We start from the raw sequence: 18,737 nt of genomic DNA, 5'->3' as shown, positions 1-18,737 counted from the left end.
GGGTGCCTGGCTGGCTTAGTTGGTGGAGCATGTGACTCTTGATCTCGGGGTTGTGAGTTTAAGCCCCACATCGGGTGGCAAGATCACTTAAAAAATAAAATCTTAAAAAAAAATTCTTAGTGTGAACAAGATATTGTGGCCATTGCCCAAAATTTTTTGGTTGGGTCAAAATATAGTGATAAATTTTCTTTTAGCTTATGTATATCACAAATTTTTAGAACACAATAGAGTAGAAAAACAATTATATATATTAACAAGTTCCAATTTTTGTTTCCCAAAAACTGTTAGTATTCACTGCATAACTATGCACAGAATGTTTATAACTCTGATATATGTCATAAGGGACCAAAGAAGTCTATTTTTCTATATAATAACAACAGAGAAAGATATGTTTAGGGCATCAACAGTTTTTTTTTTTTCTTTTCTAAGTTTTATTTACTTAAGTAGTCTCTACACCCAACATGAGACTCAAACTCACAGCCAACTGAGACAGCCAGATGCCCCATCAACAGTTTCACGCTAAACGTTACCTGTGAATTTGAGGCAAAATGGTCTTCCATACATTTAACATGTTCCGTTATATCAGTACCAGCGTAAGCATCATTTTCTATTTGTGACTGGTCTTCAGAATTAAAAGTAGAAGCTTCGATATCCTGATCTTGGTGAACTGAGGGTTCAGTCACTTTATTTGGAAGACTAACATCCTTATAGTATGTCTGATAATAATAATCTGTAGCAAAAACAAATTAGGTTATATCATATTAGAAAAACATATATAAAAGAAGTTAATTCCAAACCACTGGCACTGAACACAAAACAGCACACAAGGCAAACATAATGTATTTTTATAACTGTATACAATTTAACAGATTAAAATGGATAGTGCAGATAAATCTGCAGAAGTAGGTATCTTTGATTGTAACATCACCTTAAGTACCCCTGCTGTCAAACTAAAAAGGAAAAAAAGTGGTAGATTTGGATTTTTCCATAGCAAGAGTAAAGAAAGAAAAAAGGTATATAGGTCGTGTTCTGTCAAAAGAAATGAGCTTCTCATCACATACGACCTTAATATAGTTGCCTATCAAATGATCATGGGATAAAGATCAAGCTGATTTTTTTTGGTCAAGTTTCTCTCATGATGCTGACTTAAATGTGTGTGTATATATATACATATATATATATATGTGATCATATTACATACATTATATATCATATATATATAATACGTGTGATCATATTATATGATATATATATATCATGCATATATGTAATGTTAATTCTGTTGCTGTGTTTAACAATTTAGTCAAATCACATACTGAATTTAAAAAAAGCAAAACTTAATGCAAAGATCATTTCTTGTGATCCGTATTTATTAAAACTCAGTTGCTCAGTTATTTTGCCTCACAATGTCATTGATGAGGTCATAGCTGTGAGCTCATCACTCTCACAAGAGCCTAAGAGAATGGCACTGAACACAACACTAAGTGGAATGCATCAACAAGAAAACACATGTGCCTGGTCACAAGGAAGGCCAGATATGAGTAGATGGTTCACAGCATGGCAAACATTACTCAGTTAATGTGCCACTGAAAACATATTAGCAATACTACATATTTACAGGAATGACATTTCTATTTTCTCACCAGAGCAGCATACAGATTACCTGAAAACACCAAATCATATGGAGAGAAGTCAATGTAACAGTTCTCATGTTTATTTCGATATTTGTCTATTTTAAGTTTAAAGAAAACTCTGCCTTAGCAGGATGTGAATGTAACAGCATTAAGATAACTTCATTATAAGCTGAATACCTGAGATTGACCAAGGAGGGTGGTTCTCCGTTTGTACTTCTACATCAGACTTTTTATTATCCTCGTTTCTCTCACAATGGAGTATTTTACTGAGCTCTTCTACCTAAAAGAAAACAAGACTTAAGGAAAATAAATCGTATAGCAACCTAATAATATACACACCATGCTCCTGAAATTATAAGAATTGTATTTCTTGGTAAAAGTTTTAGAGAAGCACCAAAGCTGCTAGTCCCCTTTTCATAAAAATAAAAAATGCTATAACTGACTTTCTTTCACCTTTCACATTTGCATAGGGAAATGTTTTCTTTTTTTTAGGTTTTTAAAATTTTTTTTAGTTAAGTAATCTCTATACCCAATATGGGGCTTGAACTCACAACTCCGAGACCAAGAGTCACAAGTTCTTCTGACTGAGCCAGCCAGGCAGTCCAGAGATGTTTTTATTCTTATACTCTCTTGCCAAATCTCAAAATATTTCCTCCAAAAATCAGATGAATTAAATTAACAGGACTTTTCAAAAAGGATCCCTTATTTCTAACAATACAAATGTTTTTATACTAAAATTTTAATCAGTTCTCCCTAAAGAATTAATTTAAAAAAACATTAATTCTTACTCATCAGATGAAGCTATCTAGTATCATTCAGTGTCCTCTACCTGGAATTAACCATTCACCTAAATATATTAATACTCATATGCTTTAATGCACTTTTTTTCTTTAAACAGCAGACATGTTCTTTAAACAGTCTGTTCTTTAAACAGTCTCATGACTAAGTAACTGCAGCAAAAGGGAATGGAGGTGTGCCTCAGGGGGCTATCTATCCTCCTGTGCCTCACTGAATGCCAAGGTCACAGCAGCAGTATGGAAACACCCATAAGCAGATGAGAAGCAATCCCATAAATACATCTCATTTGGGAAAGATCTCAGTGTGACACAACGTCTATTATAGGCATAAAACTAAAAAACAAAAAGAAAAAATGAAAAAGTTAAATATTTAATGACACATAAAGCTTAAAAGGCCAAAGGTGGTAATCTGATTACACACAGATTATCTAGCCACCTCATTAGTTATCAGATCCTATTAGTACCACCCAGTGGAACTAGAGTGAACCAAACAAGGCACCAAGACCACAAAATTTAAGGAGGCACTCATTCTCAGCTTCACAGAAGTAGAGGGTCTGTACCACACAATGAGTACTCCTTAAATTTTTTGCCCTGGGTTACTGATTGCCTTGCCCCAGTCCTGGCTCTGGCTACTACCACTATTACTAGATAATTTACTTAGTATTTGCTACATCCTTGGCACTGAACTTAGTACTCTGGATAACCTCTCATTAATTCTTCCAAAAACCTTACAAAATAGTGACCCTAATCACCATTTTGCATGAGAAATCTGAACAAAGTAATTTGCACAAAGTTCTTTTGACTCCCAAACCTGTATTATGTTTATCAGTTCACCCTCAATTCTCAAGCCACTCCAAATAAAATACTAGTGATTTGGGATGACCGTTAACATTGAAACCATACCCACCACCAGGGGAGGCTCACTAGGAGGTGGGTAAAGAGGAGTTACTATCAACAGTAGACTCAAGGTTTTTTATGCATTCCAACTTTCATGTTAAGACCACCATATCAAATTAATACTAGTAACAAAATGCTGGCTCTTCGAAGACTAAAAAATGTTCTTTTAGATCTCTGTAACAAGCAGTGCTTTAACAATTTATAATTATAAAAGGGTTTTTTTTTAAGGCTGTCATATTTTGCTCCCCTTCCCTCATATTTTAACCATTTGAGTAATCTCCTAGCACAGTCCTTATGCATTCATGTTAAGTGTTCAAGAACTAGTTACTGAGCAAACAAATATATTTTCTATAACGTCCTATCAACAACCTATACAACGGACACACAAGTCACTGCATCTCGGCAGTTACTTTCACAGATCATTTGATAACAAAGCATAACAAAGTTTGCTACCATTTCATGTAGAGCCTTTATGTGCAATTTTGGGAAATGTACCAGTATATCACAAAGAACTAGACAATTTAACTGACATTAATAATTAAAGGGAAATAACTTGTTGGGAGAGTGTAACTGCCCAACAAACCAAGCTGAGGAAAAAAAATATGCTCGTTTTTAAAAGTGAGAAAAAAAGAAGTGTGACTGCTTAAATATTTATGCTTACTCCATTTTATGGAAATGAAGTCAGCTGGTTAAAGTCTCTAACAAAGACAGTATGGGCCTCCCTACTTTCACCAGAAAACTCAAGATGGCAAATGCCCAGAATAACAACCTGGCAAATATATAGCGTTCAACAGTGTGTAAAACTCTAAAACCATTTGCTCACGCTTAACTTGCTTGTGTGGTACCAACATTCTCATTTTATGGCCAACCGAGGCTCAACATCAGTTCACACCAAGTGAGTAATAAATGGCATCCTACTTCAAGGCCAGGGCTTTAACAAACTCAAAAACGATCTAGAAAAAATAGTATAAATGTTCCTAACGCCAAGGGAACGTTACACATGAGAACAAAAACTAAGGTAATGAAGTTCACTTCCCACCATCAGCTCACGCACTTGTCTAAATCGAGGAACCCAAACTCTTAGGCTAGTTCCAAAAGTACTGGGATTTGTAACAGCACTGAACTTTTATTTCAGGTAACTCTATAAAGCAGTTCTGGGCCCCTGCCAGGCAGCCCTTCCAAGGCTATCAAAGGCTCCGGAGGCATCGCCTTGGGTGCAATGGGGCACGAGGCTGGAAGCGGACCGCGCACCTGGGTGCGGAGCTCCTGGTTGTTGCTCTCTGCGCTCTGGTACAGCCGCTCCGTGTGATGCAGCAGCTTCTCGATCTCCCGCACCTGCCGCTTGCAGCTCCGCAACTCGCATTCCAACTTCTCCACCTTCCGCCTCAGCTGGGCCAGTTCAGGCTCGGGGGAGGGTGGTGACGACGGCGACAGCGAAGGCGACGGAGCCTCGGAGGCCATGGAGTCTTGCGCCAGGCGGCCCGCGGGCGTGGAGGGACTGCGCTCACGCTGAGGTGGTCGCCGGCGGGACCAAAAGCCATGAGAGCCCGCGGGCAACCGAAGTTGGCCTCAGACCGGCCGGGCCCGATCGGCCCCTGGCCATGACACCTTAAAGCTCCTTGCCAGTAGCCTAGAAAGACTGCGGGCAATAAGCAAGGGGACAGAGGATGAGCCCGGCCCAATCCGCCAGACTTTGAAACGGGGAAACTTTATTGGCAGCTACCTTCCCCACAACCGAAAAAGCTGAAAAAAACGTTGGCGAAATGGTCGGCCAGAAGAGCAGTGGCCAGAAACTCGGAAGCTTCCTGGGCCGAGCCGGAAACGCTGGTGGTGGGCGGGGCCAAAGCCTAAAAGGAAACTACGGGAACCGGGAAGGGCCTTACGACACATGCGCATTCTCTCTACCTTACCACCGAACCTCTCTGTGCGCCTGAAGAGAATCGGTATGAAACTGTGTGCGAGGCCCTGGAAGCTAGGTTGAAGATCGCTTCCTCTGGTTGCGTTTTTTGCACTTGCCTAAGTCAGGGAGCAAGACTTCGTGTCTCCTCAAAGGTCCTTATAGCTGCTCTAAGAATCAAATTCACATGAGACATACTAACAAGAGAAAAATCAAATTTAATAGGCGTAGGTATGGGGAAATGCACATAGAAGAGGAAATTTCAAAGATAAGCAAAATGAGGTTTTTATGTCATTCTGAACTAAAAAGAAGGTAGAGGTCTGGGACTTAAGAGGAAAGGAATGCACTTCCATAGAATGATAAAAGGGGTCGATGTTTGGTAATTAGATGTTTGCCCTACCATGCAGATGGCTCACTCGGATAAAATTTATCTCTGTTAATAACCCTTATTCTGGAAAAGACCCAATTTAGGTTCTTCTGTGGGTAAGGAAAGACAAAAATTTCTTCAAGCTCTCAGGGCCTCAAGTGACTTCAGCTCAGGATAATCCACATGGCAAAGTGGCATATTGGGAGGGGGGCAGTAACTGTCCTAAACCCCTTCACCTACTAGCAAAAAGTTTTCACGCTTTTTGCACAGAGTCCACTTTCTAGCTCCTCATTTCACAGATGAGAACACTGAAACTCCAGAAATAATTTGTCATGGTTTACAGAGATAATGCCAGACAAGGACTAGAAAATAGTTTTCGGATGCTCTGCTTACTTACCATTTCTGCTGATTTTGTGAGTTGAGGCCCCCAGGAGATGAAAGCAGATTCATTAAGGCTGAGCCGAGTTGCAGAGAGGAACATCTCTGGTGAGAAAATAAGCAGCTATATCCTGTGAAAACGGGAGAGAAAAATGCTCTGTTTCAGCGGATTTATGGGCGGCTTCACCTGTGTAGAACAGGCATTTGTTCACCAGCCTTTAAACTGATGAGGGCCTCTTGAAGTATCTTTCTTTCACCACGGTCAATTAGAATTACAGCCTGAGCTCAGAAGGATGTGCCTGAGACCTTTGGAGGTCAGCAACTATGCCCAGGGTCCAGCACAGTGCCTGTCACAGAGCAGCTTTCCTTAAGTGTTTGCTGAACACAGCCAAACAAAAGAATTCCGTTTGATGTCCTAGTTCAGTGTGCTTTTTTGTCACTTGCACTGCCCACAACTTCAGTCACAGGCAGTGAGTTCTGCAGTGGGGATCTCCCCTTTCTCAGTCCTGCATACGTTATACTTTAGTCCCTAAGAGCCCTTCTACAAGGCACCCTATGTCAAGGTAGCAGTGATATCCTAGCCATCAAAGGATATTTAGTGAGAAGGCACAGTATGTCCTCCCTCATGTAAAATAGAGATATCCTGCGAAAAAAACCAAGAAATCAGACTTACCTTAATGCATTATGACTCTGGTCAATAATTTATCAAAACCTTTTCAAATAAAAGCTGTATCTTCCACTCTGTCCACCTTTGGGGGGTAAGAAATCCCATGAATACCACCTATAAGGTAGCTTTGAGACAGAGCTCACTTCCTAGGTTCTCATTTGACAGATGGGAAATTTCAAGTGTTAACTATTAGCTATTGAATGAATAAATATTTATTAGCTACAACTTGAAAAAGTGTTTCTTTCATTTGTCTTAAAGGTAATCCACTTAAGCCTAAATTCTGGCTTCATCATGCTGCTATTCTATAACTTCTGACCATTAGTCTGGAAGAAAAGAATGACAATTTCATTTTTAAAGAAAAAAAGAGGAAGCCTAGTGTGTCAGTAATTGCATTAAGGTTAGTAACAGCGGTTAGTCTACAGTAAACAAACTAGGAGTTTATTCTATTACATTAAAGATGTATGGATACAGGCTTCCAGAACTGGTATAGTGGCTTTACCAGGTCTTCAGGAACCAGGCTCTATCTGTCTCTGTGCTCTGCTAGTTTCAGAGCATTATTTCCACCCTTCCAGTCAATTCATTGTATAAGATAGCAAGGTACAAGAGAAAGTTCCCGAAGCTCCACTCAATGACTTCTGTTTATATCTCAATACCCACCTTTGCTACAAGTGTGGCTAGGAATTGTGTTTATTCCCAATAATAAAGGGTTCTATAAGAATGGGAGAGAATATATATGGTGAGTAGTTGATCATCAGTGTTTACCACAGGTAGTTTTCAGAACAACAGTTACTTACTATAGTGGGCAGGGCCAGTGCCCTAGAGAAGCATACTACGTGATGCTCTTCACAATTTCATTTTACTTTTGTAATGTTTTTTTTCTTAGTCATTATTTTGTACCTCAGATTTTAGTCATAGTTCTTAGTTCACGACACATTATCAACATTGGCCCGTGAATGGTTCCTAGTGTCACTCTATATCCTCAGTCCCCAGTCCCATTACCTCCTTTCTGCCAATGGGTAACCACTCTCATGTGTCTGCTATATGTCTTCAAGTTTATTTACTTTTTTTTAAGTCATCTCTACACCCAACATGGGGTTCAAATTCATGACCCCAAGATCGAGTCCCATGCTCTTCTATCTGAGCCAGCCAGGCATTCCTATATGTCTTTACATATAAATCTATCCTTATATGTTTTGTGTGTGCATTCATTTTACATAAATCATATTTGGTTTTAAATCTTACATTGTTTCTTATTTTTCCACATTAAGAGATGTTTTTAAAATTCATTTATATTGCTATGTATACATCTAAGTGCTCCGTAGTATTCCAAAGTGTAAGTATACCACATTTAATTTATCCATTAGTTGTCAACATCTAAGTTATCTCCTATTGAGATATCAATTATTCTCCATTGATACCACAATGGAAACCCTTGTTCATCCTACTTTGTTGGCCTGTGCATTCATTTCTTCAGAACATGTAGCAAGGCATGTGACCTCTGGTTCCTAGGGAGAACATTTCACTCATTTCCACTACATTGTTTTCCAGAATGGCTGTATGCTCCCTTTGCTAAAGAGTCAGAAACTCCCCTCCACCTTTGAATCTGGATTTGGCCATGTGATTTGCTTTGGCTAGTTGAGTGAGGTGATTTCCAGAACAGTGGACTAGTTCTGAGCCTACATCTCAAGAGGCCTTAGTATTTCTGCTTGCTTTCTTGGATTTCTTCCATTGCCAAGAGAGGAACATACTCAGGTATGTCTGCTGGTCTTAGATGGGGGATAAATGACACATAGAACAGATTCGTTCCAGCTAAGATAATCCAGCTAAGTCAGCCTATAGCAGAGATCCCAGGAAACCCTTAGACAGTTGGCAATCCCAGCAGACATCAGCCAGAGCCCCCCTCACCCCAGGCTTGTGAGAAATAATAAATTATGTTTACTGGAAGCCACTGAGTTTGGGGATATTTTTTATGTAGCAATAACTAACTGATACTCAACCTGATCTAGAGCCACTCCAGGAACCTGTAAGTTTCAGCAGGCTAGAGTCCAAGTACCAGAGATATTCCTATATCCTGCAACAGAAGAATATTGTCAAGTATGTAAAACTTGATTTATATCCAATTTCATTTAGAATGTCATCAATTCTATACTTAATGAACATTCACCTGTCATAATTTATCTTGGATCCAATGGGTAGCAAACTCTCTTATCTGATCCTACTGTTTGATGTCACAAAAGAATATCTGGGGAGCCATAGCATTTCAATAGTTCTAATTTATTGCTCCATATTACTTTTGGTCAATTGACCATTACCTATTTCCACCCACTGGAGACCCAAGGAAAGAATGAGTGGGTGTAACACTAAAACACTGGAGTGATGGTAAAGGAAGGAGGCCAAAGGAAACGAGGCAGGCCCCTCTTCTCCATCCCCAACTGAAATACTTGCATTTTGCACCTTCATTTTATGATTGTACCCTGAACTTAAAAATTACCATATTGTAGGGACGCCTGGGTGGCTCAGTTGGTTAAGCATCTGACTCTTGATTTCACCTTGGGTCATGATCTTGCTGTTTGTGAGTTCGAGCCCCACACCAGGCTCTGCACTGACAGTGCAAAGTCTGCTTGGGATTCTCTCTCTCTCCCTCTCTGCCCTCCCCTGCTTGCACTCAGTCTCTCTTGCTCTCTCAAAATAAATAAATAAATAAATAAACATTAAAAAAATTACCATATTGTAAATTTTCCCATGTGCCCCTTCTCCACCCAAATCACTACTCCCCACACAAATCACTGATATTCAGAATGCTGACTATAAGGAGAATCTGTCTCCACTGGACCAATTCTAGGTTTTCAAGATGCAAAATCAATGCTTTAGACTGAAACAGTACTTTCTCAAACTCCACTTTGAAGGACCATTAAAAAAAAGTTCCAATCCATGTAGATTGATACTTTTGTAAAATACAACAAAATCTGGAAGCGAACTGGAGAGAATAAGGGATGCCTGAGCTGTTGCTGGGTAGTATGAAATGATTCCCCTTAAATAGTTTTCAAGGTGTGCAAGTTGAAGGTTAGGGATTTTAGGCTATTCTAGGCTATTTGAACAGTGCTTCTTTGAATGCACCTGGTCATCAGGTCAGGAATTGTTAGTGTTAAAATTTGATAAAAAATGCAAAAACTAGCAACTATGCATCCTGCTAAATTCTTTTGAGGCCGTTCATTGCTTGGTGGTGACTTTCAGGCATCCTACAGCATAAGTGAGAAGGTGTCTGGCTAATCCTTTAAAATCACTCAAGCCAACCTATTCTGAACTATGTCTAATTGTCTAATGCTGGGAACATAAACATCTTTGTCCTGAGACTGAGCCTGTAAAAAACTTCTATTCAGAATGTTGACTTCATTCACAGTGTTGCCTTCAAAGATCATGGGACTTAAACCCTTCCTGGATTTAACTTTAAAATGTTTTTGTGTGTGTGTGTCAGACACTGCTAGTGGTCAATCCAATAGACATTCTCCTTTCTTCTTACAAGAGAACCCAAATTTTGTTTAGTGTAGCAACAATACCTAATACCTGTATTTCTCACCCTTCCTTGCAGCTGGGTGACCATGTGACATACTTAGGACCAATGAGGTGTAATTAGAAGTCTAGAGGCAAGGTCCCTGTGAAACTATTGCTTTCCAATAAAAAAATGATAGATTCAACCTTTTGTCTTTGCCCTTGTCTTTTTTATTCTCCCTATCTGGAAAGTGGTGATTATGCTGGAGGTAAAGCAGCTTCATTGTGACCATGAAGCAATCATGAACATGAACACCACACCCTAAGGAAAGCAAACCAGAAGGATAGAAGGATCCTATTGAGGCCAGGCTTGACTTCAAAATCCTCAATGCTTCTCTTTCTTCTTATTCCCCCTATCCTTCATAATCCTCAACACAACTATTCCGGGTGCCATAACCCATCAATGAAACAGTCATGTGTGATAAAGCTTTAACTTGTCTGGGTAAGAACTGGAGACTTTGGGGACACAGAAGAAGACATGGGTCTTTAGTATGGTTCAGCCAATATTCTCCTTCATCTTTATTTCTAAAATATGAACAAAATCCTCAATATGGGGGCACCTGGGTGGCCCAGTCAGTTGAGCACCAAACTCTTGATTTTTGGCTCAAGTCATGATCTCATGGTTCATGAGTTCGAGCCGGGGGGCTCTGCACTGACAGTGCAAGCAGAACCTGCTTGGGATTCTCTCCCTCTCTCTCTCTCTGCCCCTCCTCAACTCTCTCTCTCTAAAATAAATAAACATTTAAAAAAATCATCAAGGTGGGCTTTAAAAGCAAAATTGGGCAACATCTATTTGTCCAACAAATATTTAGGGAACACCAGCTATGTTCCAGGCACACTACTGGGCTCTCCGGGGGTACAATGGTGAATGAAAATAGAGCGAGTTCACTGTCATTTACAGTCTAGTGGGAGAGATAGACAGTGCTTAAGAAATCACATAAAAGTTTAATTATAAAACAAGATTACTCTATCACTAGAGACATATCATCCATTGAATGCAATTTATCCCAAAGAACCACAAGTCTAAAAATGTAATGGAAGTTATGCTTAAAGGACAAAAGTGCTAAAAATTATCAGAGAAAATAAAGTAAAGGAAATGTCCTTAGAGAAGTTAAGGAGCTAAACTAAAGGATAGGTTTAGGGGCTGGGTTGGGAGCAAGGAAACATTGCTCTAGAAGAGAGAGTGCACACTGGCCTGGAAGAGCTGGGCAGGTAGATCCGAGGAAGGACCACCATGAAGGCTATGGACGCAGGGCCCAAGAACTGCTTGGAAACTGAGCCATCATCACTTGTCATTTGCCCTGCTTTGACTCAAGGGAATGTCTCCACCACCTGCACCAGAGGACTCTGGTAACTGTCTTCCCATGGAATCCATGAGGACTCCATTGCTACTGCATTCTCTCCCCACTGATCACCTAGGAGGCCTTGCAGACCACCCCTTCTCCCCACTTTGCTGCCCAGTGCATACAATACTCCCAAGACACCCGGGAACCCCTTGGATAGGGAGAGGACTGAGGGGGTCCTAGACTGGACACCCCAGCAGAGTGCATGTCTAGAAGCATTGCACACTTGTCCTTGAGGTGTGGGTTGCCGACTGAATGCATCATGATTCCGGAAGAGTCTTCTTCCCTCCCTGCCCTTCTCTCCCCAAGATAGAGCAATAGCTATTGACTTCTCTTGTAATAATTAAAAGTATTTAAGAATATAAGACAGAAAATTAAAATTAAGCAAAGGACGTATCAGAGTGCCAAGAATACATATCTACCTTCTTGATGTTTTGAGACAGGGCCTGGACATGATCCTATCATTGATTATAGTACATGGACTTTTTGCCTTGCTTTAGTCCATGAGAATTTAATGGGAGATCACAATGAAGGATTCTTTAATCACAAAAGTCATGGCATTAATTTGTTGAAACAGTCTCTGGAAGAATAAGGACAGAATGTGGGCCTAACCACTTCTTTGTTATCATCACATGTTGATTAAACAGTCATGGTATTTAGTTTCCCATTAAATGTATCTTGATATAACACAGTTATGAATAAACTAAGGCTCATCTGATATATGCCAAAACCCTAAAAGAGAAAGACAACATTTGGTGTTTATGCAGCTCATTAGGGTTAGAGAGGACCTCTAACTTACACTATTTGAGTGTAAGATTAACTTGATAAATTAGTGAAGTGGTATAAATGCACAGGGATGTGTGTGGATGAGTAAAGTAACTTTTAGAAAGAGACAGGTTAGGGGCGCCTGGGTGACTCAGGTGGTTAAGCCTCTGACTTCGGCTTGGGTCATGATCTCACAGTATGTGAGTTTGAGCCCCACGTTGGGCTCTGTGCTGACAGTGTGGACCCAGCTTCGGATCCTCTGCCTCTCTCTCTCTGCTCCTCCCCCAAAATAAATAAACATTGGTCACTCTAATGAGGGGTCACACTTGGACCACACTTGAACTCCCAAAAATAAACAAACATTGAAAAAAATTAGAGACAGGTTAATTACATTTTAGCTGTGCTATATGCTAACTGCGTGACTTTGGGCAAGTTATTTCAGTGTACTGTGCTTCAGTTTCCTAATTCCTAAAATGGAGATTAAATAATACCCTTCATATAGGCTGGCGGGTAGATGAACCACAATAATGCATGTAAGGTGCTAAATTTAGCATTTGGCACATGGTAATGTTAATTATTATGATTATTGCTTTCTTTAATAAATGTTTACGTAGTGCTTGCTACGTACCAGACATTGTCTAATTACTTTACAAAAAGAATTTATTTATGTACTATTACGTGCTAGGTAGTACTTTGAGCACCGTGCGCATATTAACCTGTTTCTCATCACAATCCTGTGGGATAGGTACTATTCTGACCATGACCACCTCCACTTTACAGATGAAGAAATTACAGTCCACAGTTTAGTAACCTCATTAAAATAACACAGCCAGTGAGAGCCAGAGCTGACATTCAAATTCAGACAATCTGCTTTCATGGGCAGTGCTCTTAGCCATATGCCATCAGGTCTCCGCACATTATCACCATCATCATCATCATCACCACCACTAACACCACCATTATCTTGAACCATAAACTGAATATGATGCACAAGGCATTAATATATATGTATGCGGATTATTAAAGTTTTTTCCTACATAATAGATCTTTTCATAAAATGTATATGTCACTTTTGTAAACAAAATTATATTTTAAGTGCAAAAATAAGCTTACTAATGAAGAAAGCATATATGGAATTGTTCTAGAAAAGTTAAAAAGATTAATAGGACAAAATATCTGTAAGGAAATTTAAGGACTATTCAATAATCCCCTGTCTTCTTTTAAGGGATTGTTGTAAAATCATTTTATTAATCATGCCTACTTGTCTCTCAAATTAATAGAGTGGCCAAATGTGAAAGTGTTTTATAAATCATTTTTTAAAAACCTCTAGAAATACAGTTACAATTTTCTGGGGTTTATTCCCTTACGGATTCAAAACAGAATTCATTTGTGCATGTGTGATATAAATAGACATATACAGGCATTCACATCCTTGGAAAGTTTTTCAAGAATTATATACTATTCTATCCATGTTGGTTGCCACTGGCAACATAGGATTGCTGATCTGACAGGATTTAACTTCTCTCAAATCCTTTTTACGGGGACCCCAAAAACATGAAGACATATTGCAAAATACATTTCGACCAGAAGGTGGCAGTAAAGCATTAATATTTCCCAAAGATTCCCCTGCTTGAGAATTAACTTCTGGTAGGTGTAATATATGATAGGAGACAAAATATTGCCTGGAGGTTCTGATCATCCAGATCCTGTAGGCACCTCCCTATCCCCACCTGTCCATCCCTGGCCTGGAGGAGCCTCAGACAGAGATTATGGGGGTATAGTATGGTAAGTGCTGCCCTCAGAAACACACAGAGCTCTGGGAGCAAGGTCATTTATCTGAAAAGTATACCCCCATCTTAGAATCCTCATTTAAGTTAACTTTATTGCATAAATGGAATGATAACTGGGATATTGTGATCATCTTAACTCGTTGATGAAGCTTTTCCATGTACCAATTTTAATGTGATTTCTCTTTGTTCTTCATATAAGGAATGACAAAGAAATACTGGGAGAAATGGTATACGCTTTAATATGGCCCCCTCACCATTCACACCAGGCAATCAAGAAGCTCCCTCAAACTGTCTTCATGCTGGAAAATGCACATTGGTGTTCTCTAATATAGACTGGGCTTGGAATTCTTAAAAGAAAAAAGTTACTCTGACACTTGTAAGGAAGAATTTATTTAGGACCGTTGTCCTAGGTGTAGAGGCCATGACGACTGCAATAGAAGAAACAGATTGGACTCAACTCCAGACGCAAGGAGAAGTGGAGATTTATAGTCAAGGAGCTGATGGGGAGGGTGGGGGGAATAATTTCAGGAGACTCATGAAAGGACACATATGGGGGTGTGGTCTGCATAGCAAAGGCAATTCCACAATCAAGTTATTTGCTATCTCCAGGAATTAGCTTACCTTGGGAAGAGCAGCCACTCCCTATGTCTTGCAAGTCTTGGGGATGTGAATGCACCATAAAATATAGAAACAATTTTGAAACATGGGTAATACAAGTGCTTTGCTTCTAGCTTCTAAACCACGATTTCTGTCCACCAACCAAGCACCTCATGAAATTAGGAAGGAATGAATAAGCAAGATCATCTGATTTCACCTAATAATCTTGACAGGTAACATTCACTTAGTTCCCTTCTATATGCCACCTCATGTGCTACGCACTTTAAATGATTAACCCTATTTAATCCACATATTTGTATCTTGATCGTGGTGATGCTTATATGTGATAAAGGGCTACAGAATTCTACACAAAACTCTAAAAAAAAAAAGGATCTGAGCGGCGTCTGGCTGGCTTAGTCATTAGAGCATACTACTCACAACCACTCATAAGCTTGGAGTTGTGAGTTTGAGCCCCATGTTGGGCCTAGAGCTTACCTTAAAAAAGAAAACAAAAACAAAAACAAAATTAGTGTATGCAAAAACCGGTGAAATATGAGTCAGAACTATGGCCTAATTGTTCTAATTGTATTATACCAATTAATTTCTTGGTTTTGATCATGTATTATAGTTAAATAAGATGCCCCTGGTGGGGTAAGCTAGATAATGGACACATGGGACCTTACTACCTATTCTTGTGAATCTACAGTTATTTCAGAATAGGAAGTTAAGAGTCCTTCAAGGCCAATACTATTATTATCATCCCCATTTTACACTGGAGGCAACTAGGGTTGAAATGGTGAAGTAACCTGCCTAAGGTCATTCACACAGAATGTGTGTGGTTCCAATCCAGAGCTGATGTACTATCAACCTCCCTCCAACATAGAGAATCTTCAGATAAAATAATGATTCCTGCTACTCATAGAATGTTTCTAGGTTCCAATAAGTTTTTTTTTTTTTTAATTTTTTTTTTTCGACGTTTATTCATTTTTGGGACAGAGAGAGACAGAGCATGAACGGGGGAGGGGCAGAGAGAGAGGGAGACACAGAATCGCAAACAGGCTCCAGGCTCTGAGCCATCAGCCCAGAGCCTGACGCGGGGCTCGAACTCACGGACCGCGAGATCGTGACCTGGCTGAAGTCAGACGCTTAACCGACTGCGCCACCCAGGCGCCCCTCTAGGTTCCAATAAGTTTTTGAAAAATACATCAATAAATTCAATTACCCTACACTGCTTGAAAGTTAATCTGCAGCACACTTAGTATAGGAACTGGGACAGGTCTTTAGCAAGAAATAATGACATGACAATGTTCCATTTTATGGGCTTCCTTCAGCAACAAATTGTAGAAAATCAACACCTTCTTTTTTCACTAATGTAGAACACCAGGTATCAGACTAATAGTTATATAAAGAATGAATTCATTTCCCAAGAAAAATCTTAGACATGAGTCATAAATAACAATGTATTTTGTACAATTCAGTCCTCTCTAATGGCAAAGAAATTGGCAACATATTTCCAGATTCTAATTGCATTGTAAGTAGATGAATCACAACATTTTCTATGACACATCTGTTAGAAGCCTTTTCGCTTCACTTAGTCTTAATTACAGCGGCAGTGAACAGCGCTGGACTGACTGAGTATTCATAGCTGATCTCAAGGTCTAGAAAATGTCAGAAACACATTCGGAGACCCGAGAACTTTTCTTTGATACATTATGCGCCTATAGGGTTTAATTCATAAGTTATGAGTCAATGATCTCTACCGGCTTATTAACCGCTTTGTGCCATTTCCCAAATATTCTCCATTACTTTTGCCTTTGGTTATTTCCTTTATTTGGTGTAGCGTGACGTGGTCTTTTGGATTCTTGGTAATTGGGCATCATAGGAGGCTTGGGGCAAGTCATGGTTTACTGTGAGACATGGGCTGTCCTCTGACGAGGTTAATGGATAGGAAGAGACTGTGATGTGTCTTCCTCAGCTGGTTATCGCCATAGTCTCCACTTCCTCACCCTAAACTGTCTCTGCAGAGCAGGCTTTTCTGCAACAGGGAGGGGGTCACCAACTCCACCCTGGCCTGCCTGACTGCCTAGAGGGAGGAAAACCAGCAGAGTTGGGTGGGTTTTTTGTTTTTTAAGTTTTATTTATTTTCGTAACCTGTAGACCAAACATGGGGCTCAAACTCACGACCCCAAGATCAAGAGTCACATGCTTTTCTGACTAAGCCAGCCAGATACTCCCAGCAGAGTTTGATTTAATCAGCCAATGACTAAAGATAAAGTATTCAGAGTGGGGTTTAAGTTTATCTATGTAAAATACTACACAGATTGATGATCATTTTCAAAGAGGGAGAAAAAAAAGGAAAGAAACTAGTGTGAAATCATTAACATTTTTGAGTATTTGATGAATTCTCACCTTCATTTTTTTTGTTTGATTCATTGTGACTATTTCAATTTCATCAGTGTTTCTTTACAATTGACCCAGAGCTTGAAGTTCCCAAGAGACTTTTATAGACAATGAATCCCACTCAGATACGAAGTGCCATAGGACATGAATGCTCATTTTGAAGTCTAATATATTCTCAGATACATTTGCCTTATCAAAAGGACGAAGTAAGGGTGCCTGAGTGGCTCAGTCAGTTAAGCGTCCAACTTTGGCTCAGGTCACGATTTCATGGTTTGTGGGTTCAGACCCTGCATCAGGGTCTGTGCTGACAGTGTAGAGCCTGCTTCAGATTCTCTCTCTCCCTCTCTTCTCTACCCCTCTGCCGTTCACGCTCTCTTTCTCTCTCTCAAATAAACATTAAAAAAATAAAAAAATAAAATTCTTAAAAAAAAAAGAATGAAGTAGATTTAATGAATGAGTGCAGTTTTCTTAATTGAATTCCACACAATTTGGTTAAGGATACAAAAAAGATCTCATGCAATCAACCACCAGGTAAATCCATCTAGGTCATGATGGCTTAATTTTTTTTTTTAATGTTTTATTTTACTTTTGAGACAGAGAGAGACAGATCATGAACAGGGGAGGGTCAGAGAGAGAGGAAGACACAGAATCTGAAGCAGGCTCCAGGCTCTGAGCTGTCAGCACAGAGACCAACATGGGGCTCAAACCACAAACCATGAGATCATGACCTGAGCCAAAGTCGGACGCTTAACTGACAGAGCCATCCAGGCACGCCTAGGTCATGATGGATTTACAGGTAGCTGTAACTACACAGGACATCTTGAGTCTTTTTGACAAGAGGGCCTCAAGCTAACAAGATAGCTGTGGCCAAGAAACAAGATCTTCGCTGGCTTTGAAAAGACAAAAATTGAAAAGTACTATAAGTGTAGAACTATAAAGTATCTCTGTACAGTGAAACACTCTGTAGCTGTCAAGATGGTAATATGTGGATATATTAATTATATTTAAATGCATATAGATTACACACTTTTACTGTGAAAAATCAAATTGCAAAACACTTTATTTCATCTTTATATGTGTGTACATATGCATAGAAAATAGCCTGGATAAACACTATAATATATATGGGTCGTATATATGGTTGAGAGATAACAGGTAATTTCCCACCCACCCACCCACTCCCCCCCCCCCTTTTTTTACTTGGGTAAAGTTCCCAGATTCTAAAATTAGTTTATAATAAAACTTTTAAGAATGAAATGGAAAAAAAAATGGAAGAACCTATAGTAGCAGAATCTATAGGAATCTGAAAGTTAACAATTCAGTTAGCATTATTCACTCAAAAAATACTCAGCAAATGTTTATTATCTATCTACTATGTGTACAGAACTTTGCTATGTCCTGAGGGAGATTTAAATGTGAATTAACAAGTTCTCTACTGTCAAGAACTTAATCTTAGAGGTAAAGGCACCCATGTAAACAATGAAAATTAATCCAGAGGCAGAATGAAAGACACAGAAAGGAACAGACAAGGGGCTGTGGGAAGGCAGAGGAAGGAGTTGGTGACTGCTGAGGAGACACTGACAAAAAACTCAGGACCAGACTGAGAAATGACCCATTCACTTGTTCAGACATGCTTTGTGTTGAGGTTTCAGCACT

The 18,737-nt window shown here is 39.5% G+C and overlaps 1 protein-coding gene across 1 annotated transcript in view; it reads right to left on the bottom strand.

The window, feature by feature from the left end:
• The window catches only part of AGGF1 (angiogenic factor with G-patch and FHA domains 1), a 28,988-nt gene extending 23,826 nt beyond the window's left edge, over positions 1 to 5,162 (bottom strand). Inside the window, exons 1-3 of the mRNA XM_011284145.4 lie at positions 4,580 to 5,162; positions 1,812 to 1,914; positions 531 to 730 (exon numbers count right to left, since the gene is read on the bottom strand). Coding sequence (XP_011282447.1) covers positions 531 to 730; positions 1,812 to 1,914; positions 4,580 to 4,789 — 513 coding nt within the window. The 5' untranslated portion in view covers positions 4,790 to 5,162. The remainder of the gene's footprint in view (positions 1 to 530; positions 731 to 1,811; positions 1,915 to 4,579) is intronic.
• Positions 5,163 to 18,737: the final 13,575 nt, after the last annotated feature.

The sequence above is a fragment of the Felis catus genome, chromosome A1, assembly GCF_018350175.1.
Source record: "Felis catus isolate Fca126 chromosome A1, F.catus_Fca126_mat1.0, whole genome shotgun sequence".
Classification (NCBI taxonomy): domain Eukaryota; kingdom Metazoa; phylum Chordata; class Mammalia; order Carnivora; family Felidae; genus Felis; species Felis catus.
The sequence above is the reverse complement of the archived record's forward strand: the minus strand, read 5'-3'. Positions and strand labels throughout refer to the sequence as shown.